General features: G+C 36.5%; 1 protein-coding gene across 2 annotated transcripts in view; it reads left to right on the top strand.

Moving 5' to 3' along the window:
- LOC118006343 (FYN-binding protein 1-like) overlaps nucleotides 1-18,571 on the top strand; it is a 150,726-nt gene that overhangs the window by 114,554 nt on the left and 17,601 nt on the right. The window contains exons 5-13 of one of the 2 annotated variants that reach the window (XM_034998961.1): nucleotides 2,252-2,271; nucleotides 2,717-2,751; nucleotides 3,716-3,836; nucleotides 7,103-7,262; nucleotides 7,764-7,908; nucleotides 12,564-12,586; nucleotides 13,825-13,891; nucleotides 15,077-15,214; nucleotides 16,673-16,698. In XM_034998961.1, coding sequence (XP_034854852.1) covers nucleotides 2,252-2,271; nucleotides 2,717-2,751; nucleotides 3,716-3,836; nucleotides 7,103-7,262; nucleotides 7,764-7,908; nucleotides 12,564-12,586; nucleotides 13,825-13,891; nucleotides 15,077-15,214; nucleotides 16,673-16,698 — 735 coding nt within the window. The remainder of the gene's footprint in view (nucleotides 1-2,251; nucleotides 2,272-2,716; nucleotides 2,752-3,715; nucleotides 3,837-7,102; nucleotides 7,263-7,763; nucleotides 7,909-12,563; nucleotides 12,587-13,824; nucleotides 13,892-15,076; nucleotides 15,215-16,672; nucleotides 16,699-18,571) is intronic. The other variant, XM_034998962.1, reaches the window with a different exon arrangement.

Here is an 18,571-nt window from a genome sequence, read left to right as displayed (position 1 = left end):
TTTCCAACCAGAGACAAATATCCTAATATATTTAATGTGTTTGTGTCTGTTTGTACATATTCTTTGCATACTCTTATATGTGTGTATATATTTCAATTTACATAAACATTATGTTATAGCTCACTCTACTCTTTTCTTTTTTACACTCAGCATAATGTGTTTTAGGGGGCCCACACATGTTGCTATATGTATATTTAATTTGTTAACTACTGCACAGTACCCCACGGTATGTATCCTATGCATTTGCATTTTACTTCCAATTCACTGATACTTACAAATAATAATTCAGTGTATGTTCTTGTCCATATTCCCATGTGGACCTCTGAGAGACTTTCTTTAAAATATATATCCAGTAGTGGAATGGCTGTTCATAAGCTATGGAATATTCATTTTGACTGATTAGGACTAGAGTGCTCTCCAAGAAAGCTGCATCTGTGTGTACTCCCATCAGCAGGGCATGAAAATTCCAAGATGCTTACCTTTCACCAATGTCTGGTATTATTCAGCTTTCCAATTTCAAGTCTTATATGTATAAAATGATATCTCACTTCATTTTCATATTTCTGCTTCTATTGGGTCTGAGTACTTGGTTTGTGTATTAGCTTTTGTGGTTTCCTCTTCTGTAACTTGCCAGTGCAAAGATGTTAAAAATAGCTCCAAAATGGGTTTCTGGATAGGCCAGGACTAACAAATGTCTTGGAAAGTGAGGGAAAGGAGAAATAAATGTTAATTTATTTTTTCTTTTTTCGATTCAAATATCTTTTGATACTTTAGACACTGCAACTATCTTCTCTCACCCAAGCTGTCTTTCACTGAACATAAATGAATTTTGATATAATCAAATTAATTATCACATTGTAACTTGTGTTTTAAAGTTTTAGTTAAGAAGTCCTATCCCTAAAAAATAGAAATATGATCTCCTATTTTCTTCTATGAACTTCATCCCTAATATCTGAGTCTTTGATGTCTTTGCAGTCCACCTTGGAGGAGTTAGCAGAAACCCAGATTTACTGCCTCATTTGTGGAACCAGTTTTCCCATTACCATACTTTGAAATCCATCATTCTCTCAATCTTTTATAATGCCATCTTTATACTACATCAACTGTATAGCTGTGTGTCTATGTATGTATATGTGTGTGTTTGTGTGTGTAATAACTGTGTCTATAAGAGTGTATATAAATTTATTCATCTGTCTCTGAGCTCTCTGCTCTATTCTACTGGTCTATGTGTTTCTTTTTTTTTTTTTTAAGATTTTATTTATTTATTCATGAGAGACAGAGAGAGAGAGGCAGAGGGAGAAGCAGGCTCCCAAGGAGCAGGGAGCCTGATGCAGGACTTGATCCCAGGGCCCTGAGATCATGACCTGAGCCGAAGGCAGACGCTTAACCATCTGAGCCACCCAGGCGCCCCTGGTCTATGTGTTTCTATACCAACACCACATTGTTTTTATTATTATTACTCTAGATTATGTCTTAATATCTAATAATTAGTTGATATCCCTAAACACTTGAACTGCAACTGACATGGGATTAATATCTGAAAAACATAGGAACTCTTGCAAGTCAACCAGAAAAAGATATCAACTCCAAGACAAAAGTGGTCAAAGGATATGAACTGGCAAAGAATCTTTTTCCTTTAGAGAGAGAGAAAGAGAGTGAGCCGGGGGGAGGGACAGAGGGAGAAAGAGAGAGAGAATCTTAAGCAGGGTCCATGCCTAGCTTGGAGCCCAATGCGGGGCTCAATCTCACGATCCTGAGATCACGACCTGAGCCGAAACCAAGAGTAAGCCGCTTAATCAACTGAGCTACCCAGATGCCCCAGTAAAGTATCTTTTTTAAAAAAACCTAATTAACTTGATTTGCTTGATATATAAATCCAAATCGTTGGGAACAAATAAGTCAAAAAGTGCAAACTTGTTGTGATTTTCTGATAATACCTTTGTTCCACACAAGCCCATAAAACCAAATGTGCATGCCTTTCATAAAGAGGATAAAAAGTCTTCATTATTTTTTGGCCTTTGCATTATTTTATGAAAGCCAGTGAGATGATCTTACAGTTAAAGTACAAGTACTAAAAAGGCCATAGTAAAGATCTAAGCCACATATTCTATTTTGTATTTATATATCTTTGATAAAGCGTAAGTTCTGTTACATTATGAACTGTTTTGAATATATTATGTCTAATAATTCTGTACTAAAGTGCTTTCTAATTAAAATATATTAATTTTACTCTTTTTTTAAAATGCTTTAGGTCCTGGAAATCCAGATGAGGTCAGTTTTTTTTTCCCCTTCTGATATTATACAGCTTAACTAAATATTTAACAATTACTGTGATTCATGTTCTATTGACATAAACCAACAAATGAAAACCTTTATGAGTAATAATGATATTTTTTCATTTATAATATTACTTCATCTAAAATGTTTGAGACATTAAACACCAGTCATTAAACTGACTCACAGGAATTTTGTAGCACTGCACATAAACTTGAGTCTGGCTAGACATCTGAATTACATAGCAGAATATAAAAAAAGATCTTTTTGTGCTTACTCTTCCAGTCTATCTCTTGAAAGAAAAAAAATATATATTTTAAACAAGACAAGTTTACATACACTTAAATTTATGCTTGTTTTACTAGGTATTTGATCAAGTAATATGTGTATGTTTCCTTTTTGAGTAATTAATATTAATTATTATTAATGTTTTCCTTGACAGGAACAAGACAGTGAAGGAGAAACATATGAAGACATGTATGAGCTCCATTTTTTTTTTACCATGATTTCATCCCTCTAAAATGAATATTATGATTTCTATGAGGGAGAATGGATGGATATTCAACACTAAGGGGGAAAGCTTTATTGTTCAAATGACTGACATATAATGATAACCTTTATTTCAATACAAAGGACCAAAGATTCTTTCTTTATTTGTCTAAGAATTTTATGGAGGACTCTTAAAAATGTTCTTCTGTGAGAGGCCAGCGACCCACAGCTACTGCGGCCAGGAATCACTGAGCCAGGAATCTGGACTTCTTGTTCTCATTGTGTCCCTGGGCAAATGAATTTATCTTTATGTTACAAGTTCCCCACCTAGACAGTGATTCCCCTCACAAGGGTACTGTGAGAAATAATTTACCACAGCACCAGATGGCAAAGTTTCAACCTGCTAAGGCAGAAAGATGTTAAAAATAGCTCCAAAATGGGTTTCTGGATAGGCCAGGACTAACAAATTTCTTGGAAAGTGAGGGAAAGGAGAAATATGTGTTAATTTATTTTTTCTTTTTTTGATTCAAATATCTTAATTTTCTCTACCTGCTTTTTGTACAACCAATTCTGACGACAGTTTTTGAGCTAAGGTTTGCATGTATGTTCATGTTCATGCCCTGTACCTGTGAGTGCATGCGAGAGAGAGAGAGAAAGATTGTATTCATGCCAATATGCAGCAAGAACAGGGCCTTGATAAGCACTGTCTCCCACTGGCTAGCACAGGTTGTGAGGGGAAGCAGAGCCTTTGGAAAGTATCCTCATTTGTATGCCTCCTACTGGATTTAAGAACAATCTCACACACCCAGGAATTTTGACAACCCTTCGTTTTTTACCTTCATCTCTACAGTCAGATACTGTTTTCTGTTGTGGGTAGAAACCTCTGAATATGTGAGCTGTAACACATCAATGCTTGCAAATGCCCAAACAACCTAACAATTTGTATCCACAGAGAAGCATCCAAAGAAAGAGAGAAAAAAAAGGAAAAGGAGGAAAAGAAGAGATTAGAGTTGGAGAAAAAGGAACAGAAAGAGCGAGAAAAGAAAGAACAAGAAATAAAGAAGAAATTTAAAGTAAGAGCTTGCTTACTGATGGGTAAAAAAAAAAAAGAATGATCTCTTTTTATAACTTTCACACAAAAGGGGCACCATTCTTGAAAACTTACATGGTGGGAGAATTAGTTAATTGTTATTTCCTAAAAAAGTAACTACCTTCATAACAGTAATTATTTTGCCCAATAAACTACCTTATCCCTGCACTAAAAATGTAATATGATAAAGTCCAAATAAAATATGGCAGCTTAGAATTAGTGAGCCCCTAGGAAATTTTATGGTGACTGAGTGAATGAATACTCAGTTGCTCAAACCCATCTTGTCTCTCATCATTTCACATCTGATCTTAACCGGCTTATACTATGAGCTTAGAGCACACACACAGATATCCCTGTGGCATGTATCACAATGGTGCAAGGGACACAAATGTCTCTGGATGACCCAGACCTGTCTCAGAATAAAGCTGCTATGAACTACTCTAACTGCTGTTGTCTAGACCTGACATATTTTTGCCTTTATTTTTAGCTTATGTACATGTTGACTTCTGAAACCCACTCTTTCTCATCCCTCTTTTTCCACCTGGATTTCTGACCTCTCTCTTCTCTGATCTCTGACTTCTAACTGTATGACTCCTATTACTACCCCCAATGCAGGCTAGCCTTTCTTGATTACACCATCTTTGATGACATCTGGCACAGGTCTGGTGTGTTAGCTATATTCAAGGTGATTATATGAATTACAGAACTATTCTTCACTATAAAAAGGATTCATGTCAAGATTCCTTTAAACATTTAATTCCTCTGGAACATTTAATATATGGTTTGAGTAATAAAAATTTGATTTCTATATAACTCCCCAGTATAGTTATTGTACTAAAACAAAGTTTCAACAGCATGATGCTGGAAAAAACATAAAGCTTTGAGTCAATTGGACAGACGTGGATTTAAATTCCAACTGCCCATATGAGTTATGTGATTGTGGGCATATTATTAAACTTCTCTAAACCTCAGATTCTTATTCTTTTTTTTCTTTTTTGGTTTTTGTTCTCTAAAGTGAGAATAAATGATACCTCTCCTGAAAGTTTGTTGTGGAATTAATTAAAATAATGTACATAAGACACTATATCTGCTAAGGTTCTCGTTAAATTTTGAAAAAGCTTACTATATAATATATAGAGAGAGTATAAGCTTATATATATATATAAGTATATATATAAGTAAAATTAAGATTAAAGCATGACTATTAAGACATTTTACTCATACAGATGTATGGGTACCAATGTTCATATTTTTCAAGTGGCAAATATGAAAAATTAATTTCTTAAACAAAAGTTTTCATAACACATTTTATGAAGGGACTTTATAATTTTGAGGGAATTAGGTGAAGTTTTTTTCTGTGTTTCTTTTGGAGGAATCAATTTTGCATTGTTTCATTCTTTCATTCAAATAGTATTTTTTAGTAAGAAAAAAATAGGGTATGGAAATCTTACCACTAAATATGAACTCAAAGTTTGTAAAGACTAGGACTTCACAAGCTATATTCCCTCTACAAAAATGTTAAAAGATGTTACAATTAAAGAAATTAAATAAATGTGAGACCTTACAATAGCACCATATTTCATTAAATCTATGACATAAAACATTTCACATTTTCAAATTCTGAAAGTCAGATGCATCTTAACATCATTGGCATATCATAATTTAAATTAAGCTGTTTCTCTCTTAGTGGTACATAATTGATGATATGTCACAATTCACAACATCATGAGTTCAATAAAATGAACTTCAAAAATCACAATGCATATTTGCATATCAAAAGATCCAAGAAATTATGTTGAAAAAGATACAAATTTAGGATTAGGCAATTAGGAGTTCAGGATTCATGTTCTCAACTAGATTACAGCAGTTCCTCTTACTCACAGGTGATACATTCCCAGACCCCCAGTGGATGCCTGAAAACATGGATAATACCGAACGCTATATATACACTGTTTTTTCCTTTACATATATACCTATGATCAAGTTTAATTTATAAGTTAGGCACAGTAAGAGACTAACAATAACTAATAATAAAATAGAACAATTGTAGCACTATATTATAATAAAAGTTATTGAATGTGGTCTGTCACTCTCAAAATATCTTATTGTAGTGCACTCACCCATCTTATGATAATGTGAGATGATAAAATTCCTACATGATGAGATGAAATGAGGTGAATGACTTAGGTTTTGTGACACAGAATTAGGCTACTATTGATCTGACAATAGGTCAGAAGGAGAATCATCTGTTTCTAGACCGCAGTTGACCACAGGTAGCTAAAACCCCAGAAAATGTAACCACAGATAAGGGGGGAGTTCTATATTCTCCTGCTGTGAAGAAACCACTGTACTGTCCAGGATATTTATTTTCAAAACCTCGCATACCATTTGTTCGCTATTTTTTTTATTTACAAAGCTATTTCTAAAATGTTATCTTGGGGCTCCTGGGTGGCTCAGTCATTTAAGTGTCTGCCTTCAGTTCAGGTCATGATCCCAGGGTCCTGGGATCGAGCCCCGCATCAGGCTCCCTGCTCAGCCAGGAGCCTGCTTCTCCCTCTCCCACTCCCCCTGCTTGTGTTCCCTCTCTAGCTGTCTCTCTCACTGTGTCAAATAAATAAATAAAATCTTTAAAAAAAAAATAAAATAAAATAAAATAAAATAAAATGTTATCTTGCTTATAGCAGGTAATGTCTACTCTGAGTTTACAGATAGACAACACCATAAAGTTGGGAAAAAAACAAAGAAAATGCTTTTCCCACAAGTACAACCCACCACCACCTCCTTACCTCCCCTTTGTTGTTCGAAGTCTGAAGAGCACATTCAGAATAACCATACAATTCAAAGATGGAAAAAAACTTCCACCTACCAAGCGGACCACCAGCATATCCCGTAAAAACCATAGCACCCAGCATGTATTGTCGTACATAAGCGGTATTCAGTTATTAGTGGCTTCCTCTGCAAGCCTTTCACAGGCTTCTAAGGTCAACAGATCACTGCTACTCTCTCTTGGACCCCAAGCACATGCTTACCTGTTCCTTGCTGTCCTGCCTCACCTCGGATTTTCCCCTCACCCCTCTTAGAAGAACACGCATTGTGCATGACATTCATCCCCAGTTTCCAGCTCAAACCCATAAATGTTGTAAATAGGCTGGTTGGCAGGTCATGGACCTATCGTCTTTCAAAACTCGGTTCCTAAAAGATTTTCTGAATAGTAAGAAAGCCTGTTGTGATTATTGGCCCTCTTTGCAGCTCACAGGCCCTATTCAAGTCATCCATCAGGCAAAAGCTTGCTGTGATGTCAAAGGAGGAAAGAATGAACTGAGCTTCAAGCAAGGAGAGCAAATTGAAATAATCCGCATCACAGACAACCCTGAAGGAAAATGGCTGGGCAGAACGGCAAAGGGGTCATGTGAGTGCAAATTTTCCTACAACTTCGAAGTGTTGGGGTTTTTTTTAAAGACAATATTAAATATGCAAATTCTCTTAAGTTAGGAGTAGTTAACAGAGAGGACAAAAATAGGAAAATTTAAAATGACAAGGATGGCTCCATCTTTACCTCATCTGCATTATTGTTTTAGTGGGGAGCAATGTAAATATTTATATTATTCCAGGGAGGAACAAAGGACGTTAGTTTCCTCATTGATGTTAAACGGGGTTGGTGGGGGGGATGAATCATGTAAATCACTTTGGAATCCTTGAAGTGGACTCTAAGCTTACTGCAAACCACGACGGCCTAAGACTTCGACGAAGTCCAGTCAAATGTGTCTACGTTGGAAGTCTATAAATCAGAAATGCATGCAAAGAAATGTAGGAAAATTTTAAAGAGCAAATTGCAATTGATATTTTATTTAAAACTTTGAGATATTGAAACTACAGTTATCTGACCATAAATCATTCCTCCTGTTGGTAGATGGCTATATTAGAACAACTGCTGTCGCGATTGACTATGATTCTCTGAAACGAAAGAAAACATCTCTCAGTGCTCTTTCATCAAGAGCTATTGAAGATGACCAGGAGGTATATGATGATGTTGCAGAGCAGGATAATATTAGCAGGTATGTGCAAATGCAAACTGTAAAGCAGATCAGACTGTCGTCTTGTCAGACATTATTTATTTTAAGATCCTAGAATTTTACTTTCCGTGTTTCCGACTGCTCACTATCAGTAAATTACCATTTACAATTACAGATACTTCAGTGTGGGTGAAAGGTCACTTGAAACTCCATAGTCTTTTATTTCACTCTTCAGCTGTGTGTATCAAATACTACTTAAAAAATAATAGGCCATTTGCCAGGTCTTGCCAAATGCGTTGTCATTCTGAAACACAGTTTTCTAATATTCGTTCTGATTTGATCTTAGGGCTATGCCTAAAGTAAATATGACTTTGCAAAATATGGAGCATGAGATATAAAATTCAGCTCTAAAAATATGAAAATTTTTGCTCTAAAATCTCTGAATCTAAATATATTTGTTGTTCTTATTTTTTTTAAGATTTTATTTATTTATTTGATAGAGACACAGCAAGAGAGGGAACACAAGCAGGGGGAGTTGGAGAGGGAGAAGTAGGCTTCCCACTGAGCAGGAAGCCCAATGTGGGGCTCGATCCCAGGACCCTGGGATCATGACCTGAGCCGAAGGCAGACGCTTAATGACTGAGCCACCCAGGCGCCCCTTTGTTGTTCTTATTTGAAAAGATAACAGAAAGAAGATTGCTTTTTTTTTTAAGATTTTATTTATTTATTTGAGAGAGAGATAGTGACAGAGATAGCAGGAGAGAGCACAAGCTGGGAGAAGAGGGAGAAACAGGCTTCCCACTGAGCAGGGAGCCTGATGTGGGGCTCGATCCCCGGACCCTGGGATCATGACCTGAGCTGGAGGCAGATGCTTAGCCGACTGAGCCACCCAGGCGCCCCAGAAGATTGCTTTTTAATAAAACTCTACTTTGCTTTTAAAAGTAAAAAAGTAAAAGCTCATTTCACTATGACCCCTGGGAATCAACGACGGGTCCAATTTTATTTCCATGGCCCATTCATTCTACTAGATTGGAATGATTCCCCCAGTAGGAGTCACAGGAACACCTTCCCGGGGTAGAGGAACAGAACAAGACATCCTTTCTGGGAGGAGGCAGGAGGGGAGAGGCACCATCTTCTCCCATGTACCTTTCCTTCTCCTCTTTCCCTTCTCAGTCTTCTGCTTCCTTTCTCCATCCCTCCTTTTCTATCTCTTTTTTCCAGCTCTGACCTTCCTGGTCCCTTCTGCCCCTTTTGGCTTTTCTATTTTCCTTCTCCTTTTGTTCCTTCCTTCCTCCAATATCTCCCTTTCTGGGTAAAGCCGTACCCCTTCAAGTTGAAGGAAAAGAGGATGAAAATCTCCAGCCCAGTTAGGAATCCTTGTTTTCCTGTGCCGCTGTTGTAGAATTGGGAAACATCCACTATGATCTCAAAACATATAATCTGCACTGGATCTCCACTTGGGTAAAAATGGGGTCTACATCCTTCATAACTCACATTTCAAAGAAAAATATTGCTTCAATTATCAAACATTTTTAAAACGTAAAATGACCAAAATAGTAATATACTTATAAAATGTATGAAGAATGCAGTTTCCTTCCCATAGTTGTTCACTTCATGTCATCAGTTAAACTTGCTGTGTTGCTTTCTGGCAGCTTTGTCTTTCTAAATAGCCTGCAATGCCTTCTTGTCATGTTTTGATATATGTTGCATAATTTATGGTAAATATGCCATAAATTATGCAACATATATCAAAATACGTAATGTATGCACTGGAGTTTACAGATCATAAATCAGCTTTAGTAATCAGAAACACTCTCTGACCTAGTGTGGGAGTCTATAAATGTCAGTTTTGAGGTCAGAGTTTTAAAAGGCCATATTCTGAGATTTACAGAATTTTCTGTACATGACTATGTCATTCTGCCTATCTGCAGCATATATACTTTATGCTTTATGTTTTATTTATTTTAAAAAAATGCTTTTCTCTTATTTTGAGATTAAAGAATCCCAGGAATATTAATACACACATATTTACGATACACACACTCCGGAAAAAATAATAAATCCATGAAAAGGAATGATGTTCTTAAAATGAAGCATTATTTAATCATGATAGGCAACTATTTCCCCAAACTAATACTATTACTTTTTCCATTGTTTGGAGTCCATAGATACTGCAGCCCTAGAGGACATGCTCTAATTAGTAAGCATGTAGCAGAAAAAGAACCTATTTAATGAAATGGAGTTAGAGGAGGTGTACGGTTTTAATGCTCAATATCTGAAGCAAATATAGCACCACAATAGTTACTAACATGTATGTCACCCTTAGGCATAGTTAATAAGAAAATGAAAGAAGAGAAAATGAAAACACAAGTCTGATGTTGGGTTTGTTTTGGTTTTGGTTTTTTGGAAGCTACAGCTGCTGCCGGGAGAGATCCCACAACAGAACAGGCTTTGTCCTTAGTAGAACAAGGGAAGATGCTGACTACAGCCGGCAGCTTGCCCTGGCGAGAGTAGGAGAAAGCACTATCCTCTCCTTCCCCTTCTCTAGATGCCTCCTGGGTCCTCACATGCTTCACCTGCTCTTCCCTGATGGCTCCAAGGGTAGGGGGAGCTGACTGTGCACTTCAACTTCTGTGAGCAGACAGGAGACTTAAAAGCACAGGTCCTGACAGCTATCCTTCTCCCTTTTTTCTCAACTAAAGCAATTTCTGTAATAAATATGAGACGTTGAAGAAAAGGAAATTATACATGCAAATACTTCATCACATAACAAACTTTGCTTCTCTGCATGGTCCTCAAACTTCTTCCTTCCCTCTTTTCCTTCCTTTCTCTTTTCTGGCACATTCCTCTCCTTACCTCCACTTCATCTGGTCAATGCCTTGTATTCCAAACAGACTATTTATAAGAAGTTGAAGAATTGCTCTAAAAATAAAATAATGTGTGGCAACTTTGGTCCTGATTATTAAAACTCCGTTCTTGGGGAATTGGTATGACAATCTCCAAGATGACATGTATTTGCCAAGAATGGCAGCCAACCAAAATTGCAATTTTTCACATGATTCTAACTGCTTGCTTCACGCTCCAAGGGAAGTGTCAGACAAAATGAATGTGAAAACAGTATGTAAGCAAGTGGAGAATATACTTGAACTTCATCAAAAATCAATTCCTTATTTACATATTAGGACGTTTATAGCTTGTTTTTCTACCAAGTTCCATTAGCAAGGTATGTTTTATTTCTAAATTAACTGTAGATCTGTGTCAGACCCATTTCTTTTATTCTGACTTCCAGGTTGAGGAATCAGATGTGAGTGTACACTTAATACTGCATGACTGTAATACCAGACCAATATCTGTTGCTGGCAGATTATCCAAAGGGCAAAAATGATGGTTTCAATGGGTGCAGTGAAGTAAAGACAAAAAAACATTACGGAGGAAGGAGGGACACTGCGGTTCTTATGTCAGCTCTTCTGTTAATTACAAGTGGGTTTGGTCAAGTCACTTCATTTCTCAGAGCCTCCATTTCATTTCTGCAAAATGCAAGGATTAAAACTGACTTCTGAGATTTTCCCAGTTCTCACAATCTACTCTTCTTTTGCTCTAGCAGAACTCACATTTTAGTGAAAGACACAGGCAAGAAACCAGATGATTATAAAATAGGGAAAATAAGGAATGTTAGAGAAATAAATAAGAAATACAAGCAATATGGATTTAGAAAATTGAGGGCCACACTATTTACAATAAAAAGAATAAAATTCGGGGGTGCCTGGTTGGCTCAGTCGGTTAAGCATCCAACTCTTGATTTGGCTCAGGTCCTGATCTCAGGGTCGGAAGATTGAGCCCCGCATCAGGCTCTGTGCTGGGTGTGGAGCCTGCTTAAGTTTCTCTCCCTCTCTCTCCCTGCCCCCCTCCACGCTCTCTCTCTCTGTCTCTCAAATAAAGAAATCTTTTTTTAAAAAAAGAGTAAGATTTCATGAGTAAGATTTCAACTTTTTAGAAATTCTCTCTTTAAAAAAGAATATACTGCTACTGGACTAAGATAAAATGCTGTGGCTATAACATATTACAAGAGAATTGGGGGCATCTGGGCGGCTCAGTCGTTTGAGCATCTGCCTTCGGGTCAGGTCATGATCTCAGGGTCCTGGGATGGGCTCCCCGTTCAGCAGGGAGTCTGCTTCTCCCTCTCCCTCTGCCTCTCCTCCCCCGCTCCTGCTCGCTCTCTCTCTCAAATAAATAAATAAATAAATAAATAAATAAATAAATAAATAAATAAATAAATAAATAAAATCTTTTTTTAAAAAAAGAGAATTGAGTTTAATGTAATAATGGTTCTATATGACTTCGGGAATACTACTGTGGGTTGGTTGGTTGTTTTTCATAAATCTATCTATGGAATGATGCAATGATGTATAATCTAAAAACTACCTCGGGAAATGTTAAAAGCAAACAGTAACGTTGTTTTGAAAACTTTATGTAGTACTGACAATCACTGGATTCTTATTAGGTTTGTTTTGTTTTGTTTCTTGCCTTGTTTCTATTATGATAAGGAACAATGTTTCTTCTTCTTTACATAGAACATCCTGATAACTTTGAACTGCAGTGTTATTTCTCTTTTGCATAACTGTTCAATATATGTACTTCTCTTCGGGATAGCTACATAACTCATACGCTAATTAAATTTGTTTATTTTTTTTTCCTAGCCACAGTCAGAGTGGAAGTGGAGGTAAGCCACACACTTTTATCAGCAGTTTCTTCAAGTCTTCACCATTTTTGTCTATATTAATGACAAAATGCTTTTGTTTGCAAGTAATGAGGAGGATCTTAATGTGGTACCACTGGACTGGGAGCCAATGACCTGGATTCTAGTCCTGCCCACTGAGTGACCCTAAACAAGTCACTTCTTTCTTCCAAGTTTGTTGTGGGTCATAGGGTGACACTATTTCCGGTGTGCTCAGGGCACTCTTGATTTATGCCAGTTGTCTGAGCACAATTATTAATAGCATCCCCCTTCACTTTTAGAAGTATCCTTATTTGGACAATTTATATGGTTACCTTAACTATGACTCCTAAAGACTCCTCATATTCTCATCACCAAAATAAAGGTATTTTACTAATAACTTTCAGTGCTAAAATTCTCATCCTAAAAGTCAGATTTCAAGTTCTTTGTACATATTTCTGCACAGAGGAGGTACTCAATAAACATTTATTAAATAAATATTTGTCAAATAGCAAGGATCCTGAGGGTTTACAACAAAGGGTTTAACTCTTAAAATATCACTTTTTTAAAAAGATTTTATTTATTTATTTGTCAGAGACACAGCAAGAGAGGGAACACAAGCAGGGGGAGTCGGAGAGGGAGAAGCAGGCTTCCCGCTGAGCAGGGAGCCCGATGCGGGGCTCGATCCCAGGACCCTGGGATTGTGACCTGAGCCGAAGGCAGACGCTTAATGACTGAGCCACCCAGGCGCCCCTTAAAATATCACTTTGATTAAATTAATCAGAGCTACTGCCAAAATTCAAAAATTCACCTTTCATTCTGTTTTTCTTTGCTTATATCTTGACCAGTATCTTTTTCTGAATGTCCCCTCACTATTAATTAAATTTTTATCACCTCCTCTTTTCCACAATATTTAACTCTATCCCTATTCGGTTTTATTTTTTCTCATATTTATTCTCCCCTATTCCTTTTATCTCCAATGCACAGTGCCCTTTATCATCCTTCATATATTTATTAAATTTCACCTCTAAGAATTCCTTTATAAATAATCAACAAAGCAATTTACCTACTACCTATGTGAGAGTGGGAAAATAAAGTTATTTTTTAATTAAATGGTTAATAAGGAACAGGGACTTTTCTGGAGTTAAATAAGGCAGATTTATTATCAAATTTTGAGTGACTGTTACATGACCAAATTATAAAATTAACAGAAGATTCTTTCCCCCTCCACCATCCAAATGAAGGGATGTTCCCACCTCCCCCAGATGATGATATTTATGATGGGATTGAAGAGGAAGATGCTGATGATGGGTAAGAATAATCAGTGAACTGTTTTCTTTTTTTTTTAGATTTTTTATTTATTTATTTGACAGAGAGAGACACAGTGAGAGACGGAACACAAGCAGGGGGAGAGGGAGAGGGAGAAGCAGGCTTCCCGCTGAGCAGGGAGCCCGATGCGGGGCTCGATTCCAGGACCCTGGGACCATGACCTGAGCCGAAGGCAGACGCTTAACGACTGAGCCACCCAGGCGCCCCCTAGTGAACTGTTTTCTTGAAAATTTTTTACATACTGAAATTTAGTGTTGATTTTTGGTTAGAATAAAAAGCAAAAAAATAGTGCTCTTTATTACAACACCAATAACGATTTGAATGTTTAATTAATAGCAGAAGTAAGTCAGAAAGTATAATTGTGCCACACTTCAAGTGAAGCGGTATATTATTTGGAAGAACCTCAACAACTTTGTCAAAAGAAGTGAAATGAAAAAGAATTATCTGTTACAGATTTTTTTTTCAAACTTTTCCCAATCATTTATTTATCAATCAATAACCTCTGGAGAGTTTATCAGTTGCATGGCTATCCTCTGTATAATAATCATAGTTTTAGACAATCCAAATAAAATGAAACCATATGCTATTTTTGGCAAAACCAGTATGAGGGAGGCTGGGGTAACTGGGTGACAGGCATTAAGGAGGGCATGTGATGTAATGAGCACTGGCTGTTAATATACAACTCATGAATCACTGAACTCTACCTCTGAAACTAGTAATACACTACTTGTTAATTAATTGAATTTAAATTTAAAAATAAAAATTTTTAAAAAACAGTATTGAATGCTTAATTCTCTGGTTTTTAAACTTTTGTAATGACGTATTTTAAAATTTAAGATCTGTCATGTACTTAAGATCTGTCACATATTTTAAACATAAAATAATGCAAAACTGATGTTTAAAACTTAATTTTGACTTAGCTTGCTATTTTAAAACCAAGAGAAATTTCACTAAATAGAAAAAATAACTCACCTACTACTTACCTAGTAGCAGCAGTATTCAAAGACCATGGCCTATAAACATAAAAGCATCATCTCGTTGAATACAATGAGTAACTTGCTGCCTGAATGATCAATGCAGTAAAATTATAAAAAATCTGAATGTCCACCAAACGTCTTCACATTCCACCAATGATTCCATTCTGTTCAATGCCTGCATGCTCCTAAGCTCCACGCTACAGGTTGAAGAGAAGAGTAATTCGTGGTCCTGGGGGATTTTGAAGATGTTAAAGGGAAAAGATGACAAAAGGAAAAGTATACGAGAGAAACCTAAAGTCCCTGAGTCAGACAATAATGAAGGTTCATCGTAAGAGTCAACCAACCAAATTCAGTGCACAATAACTACACTAATAATAATTTAATCAAGTGCTACTAATATTTTATAACCAATAACCAAACTCTGACAGGCTTAAGTCACTTCAACATTATTTTCCATTAGTCATCTTAGCCTCATTTACGGTGTCACCCTTACACTCATGCATTTACATAAGAGGAACACAAAATATTCAAAAATTGTCGTATGGTTCAAAGATATATTTTGCCTTCCCTACAAACATGCACAGAGAACACACACATGCACACACACACACACACCTTTACATACTCATACACTCTTCATTTAGTAGAACTTTTTTTCACTGCAACATCATATCTAAAAGCTCACAATTCCAATGCCACATTTTATTATATAATATTTTATAGTGACTACCCTTCAAAATACACATTCTCTTTTAACAAATTAGCTTGCCAGAAATAAAGGACACAATTTGCAATTTCTTTTCTCTAAATACAGTATTTAAAGTCTTTGTAACTCAGTAGATTCTCATCCTTCACTAAAGTCTTTATAAAATGTTAAGTCCACATAGAATTCCTCATTTTAAGTCTTTTGTGAGACCTAAAACCAACACTTAGTAAGCAAGACACTCAAAATTGTAAGTAAACATAACAAATCCTCTTTTTTCTTAACAAATCCTCTCTTGATGCACCATTATTCAAATGCAGACCTTACTTAGAAATAAAGGCAGAGATTATTTTTCCTGTTCCAATTGCACACATCCTAATTTTGATTTTCAATCATTTGAACCAATGACCTCTCGCACTTTAGCGTAACTGTGCACCATTCTTCTAGTGATGTGTGCTTGTGTGTGTGCTTGAAGTTCAGAAAGTAATAAAAGCAAAGGTCCTTTTCTGTTGCAACTAAATGCCACCCAATCCTGATTTCAGATCACTTCTATTAATAAGCTCTCCCTCCCCAGTTTCAGTGGATATTCCTCTCTTATTCACCATTCTCCTGTTTGGGAAAACATGGTCATACAAAGAATCCTATGACCTTTGTTCATTTCAGCCCTCTATTTCTACTCTTTAAGTCAAATAAAAAGTTTTGACCTGAGCTATGCCAGAATGACTTCAAAACATTGAGTCCATTTAATTTACTCTGATTTGATAATATGCCCAAACCTCATAGAACAAATCTGAAAATATTGGTCCAATGGCTATGGGCAAAATAAACCACTGAATGCCTTGACTTTTGACTTTTTTGGCCACCATTGGAGTTCAAAAAAAAAAAAAAGTCTTGTGAAATTCCAGATTGATGGGCAGAAACTGAGGTTCAGTGGAGAAATGGAGATGAGAAAGGAATGACCATCAACAGAATTAGCCTTCACAAGGCTCCAGGCTTACTTCTTCATGTCTCTCCTAAATAAAAGGGCTCAATTTCTGTGTTTATATTGGTCTGATTATAATTGTGTTCTCATTTTCTTTCTAGTTTCCCTTCTCCTCCTAAACAATCAGGTAAGTAATAAAAACTGATTATATATTTTATATCTCATTTCTTGCGATGGGGTAGTGGGAAAGCATTGGATATAGTCATGGTATCTGGACTGAAGTCCTGACTCTGAAAATAGTAACTTGTGTAACCTTGTCAAGCAACTTCTCCTTGGGGGGCCACAGCTTCTCAACAGTTAAATAGTGGGAACAGGAAAATTTTTAATATTGATGGTTTTTAAAGATTTTATTTATTCATTTGTCAGAGAGAGAGAGAGCACAAGCAGGGGGAGCTGTAGGCAGAGGGAGAGGGAGAAGAAGGCTTCCCGCGGAGCAGGGAGCCCAATGCCGGACTCGATCCCAGGACCCTGGGATCATGACCTGAGCAGAAAGCAGACGCTTACTGGACTGAGCCACCCAGTGTCCCTAATATTGATGGTTTTTAAAATGTTCACCCCATCATAGGGGTCACTATGGAGAAAGGAAGGAGTGGACAGGGATGGACACCAATATTTCTCATGTCTCCTCTACCCCAATTCAGTCAAGCCTGATATATTGGGCTTATGCATAAGGATTTCTAAAAATGTACCAAATTATATGACACCAAGTCTCTTCTAAATCTAAATTTCTTTGATTTTTTTGAATGTATAATTTATATTGTTTTTGGAAAACTTTCCACTGCTAAATGTGAAACCGTTTCTTCTTTGAACAATTTTGATCAGCTTATTTTTTTTTTATCCCTGCTGAAATAGACCTTTCAAAGATTCTTCTTAAACTGACTTTGAACAAAATAAAATGTCTCACAGGAATATTCAGAGGTTTTCAAAAAGTTTGTCTGGATTTATAAATAAGTTGAAAGAGAAAACTAAACACACAGATCATCTATTCTTCCAGACTGTTTATCTGATCTCGTTTTCAGTTATCAGTTTGAAAATACATAAGGCACTAATTCAAATTAATCAATAACTGATGATGAGTTTATATCTTAATCTATAATTTTCAAAAAGTATTCAAGAAATTTAGCTCCACAGAGGGTAAGTATAAAGTGAAACAAATGTGATCAGTTAAGTAAAAAAAAATTGGGTTTTTTTTGTTTTAATTTTGGTTTGTTCTCAAGTGTGTTTTAAGTACATGTGTATGGAATAGTAATTTTTCCCATTTTGGAAACCAATGATATGTCATATTTTTTATAATATTAATTATGGATTCTTCACATAGCTGTGAAATTAATTACCTGAGTGGGAGGAGAATGCACACACACAGACACGTATGTATGTAATATAAATACAGTATATGTGGGGTGCCTGGGTGGCTCAGTCGTTAAGCATCTGCCTTCGGCTCAGGTCATGATCCCAGGGTCCTGGGATCGAGCCCCGCATCGGGCTCCCTGCTCTGCAGGAAGCCTGCTTCTCGCTCTTCTACTCCCCTTGCTTGTGTTCCCTCTCTCGCTGTGTCTCTCTGTCAAATAAAAATAAAATCTTTAAGAAAATATATAGTATATATATGTACTCTATACATATATACAGAGAGAGAGAGGAATTCTTAAAGGAAATTAAATCCTTGCCGCTAACAGAGAGCATCTAAACTTTCTATGATAATCGTTCCTTAAAACATTTGTACTCTCTTCAGCTCATCTCTTCAGCTTAATTTGCTGTGGAGCAACTTAATAGGTGCAGAGAGGGCGCAATCCTCCTGACTTTATTAACAAGAGGTCTAGATGAAAGAAAAGTATCTACGGATTAGAAAAGCCATTGACCCAGTTAAGGGCATGGCCACTTTCCCACCAACACTGGTTTTCAATACCTGCTGGTATGGACCAGACATGTCTTATTAATAGGAATATTCTTTCCATTTTAAGGTGGTACCACACCTAATACTACTATAAGTTAAAAATCAGTGA

This window comes from Mirounga leonina, unplaced genomic scaffold, assembly GCF_011800145.1.
Source record: "Mirounga leonina isolate KUSES-001 unplaced genomic scaffold, KU_Mleo_1.0 Mir_96, whole genome shotgun sequence".
In the NCBI taxonomy this organism is placed as follows: Eukaryota; Metazoa; Chordata; class Mammalia; order Carnivora; family Phocidae; genus Mirounga; species Mirounga leonina.
Note: the sequence above shows the minus strand (reverse complement) of the source record. Positions and strands in the feature narration are given on the sequence as shown.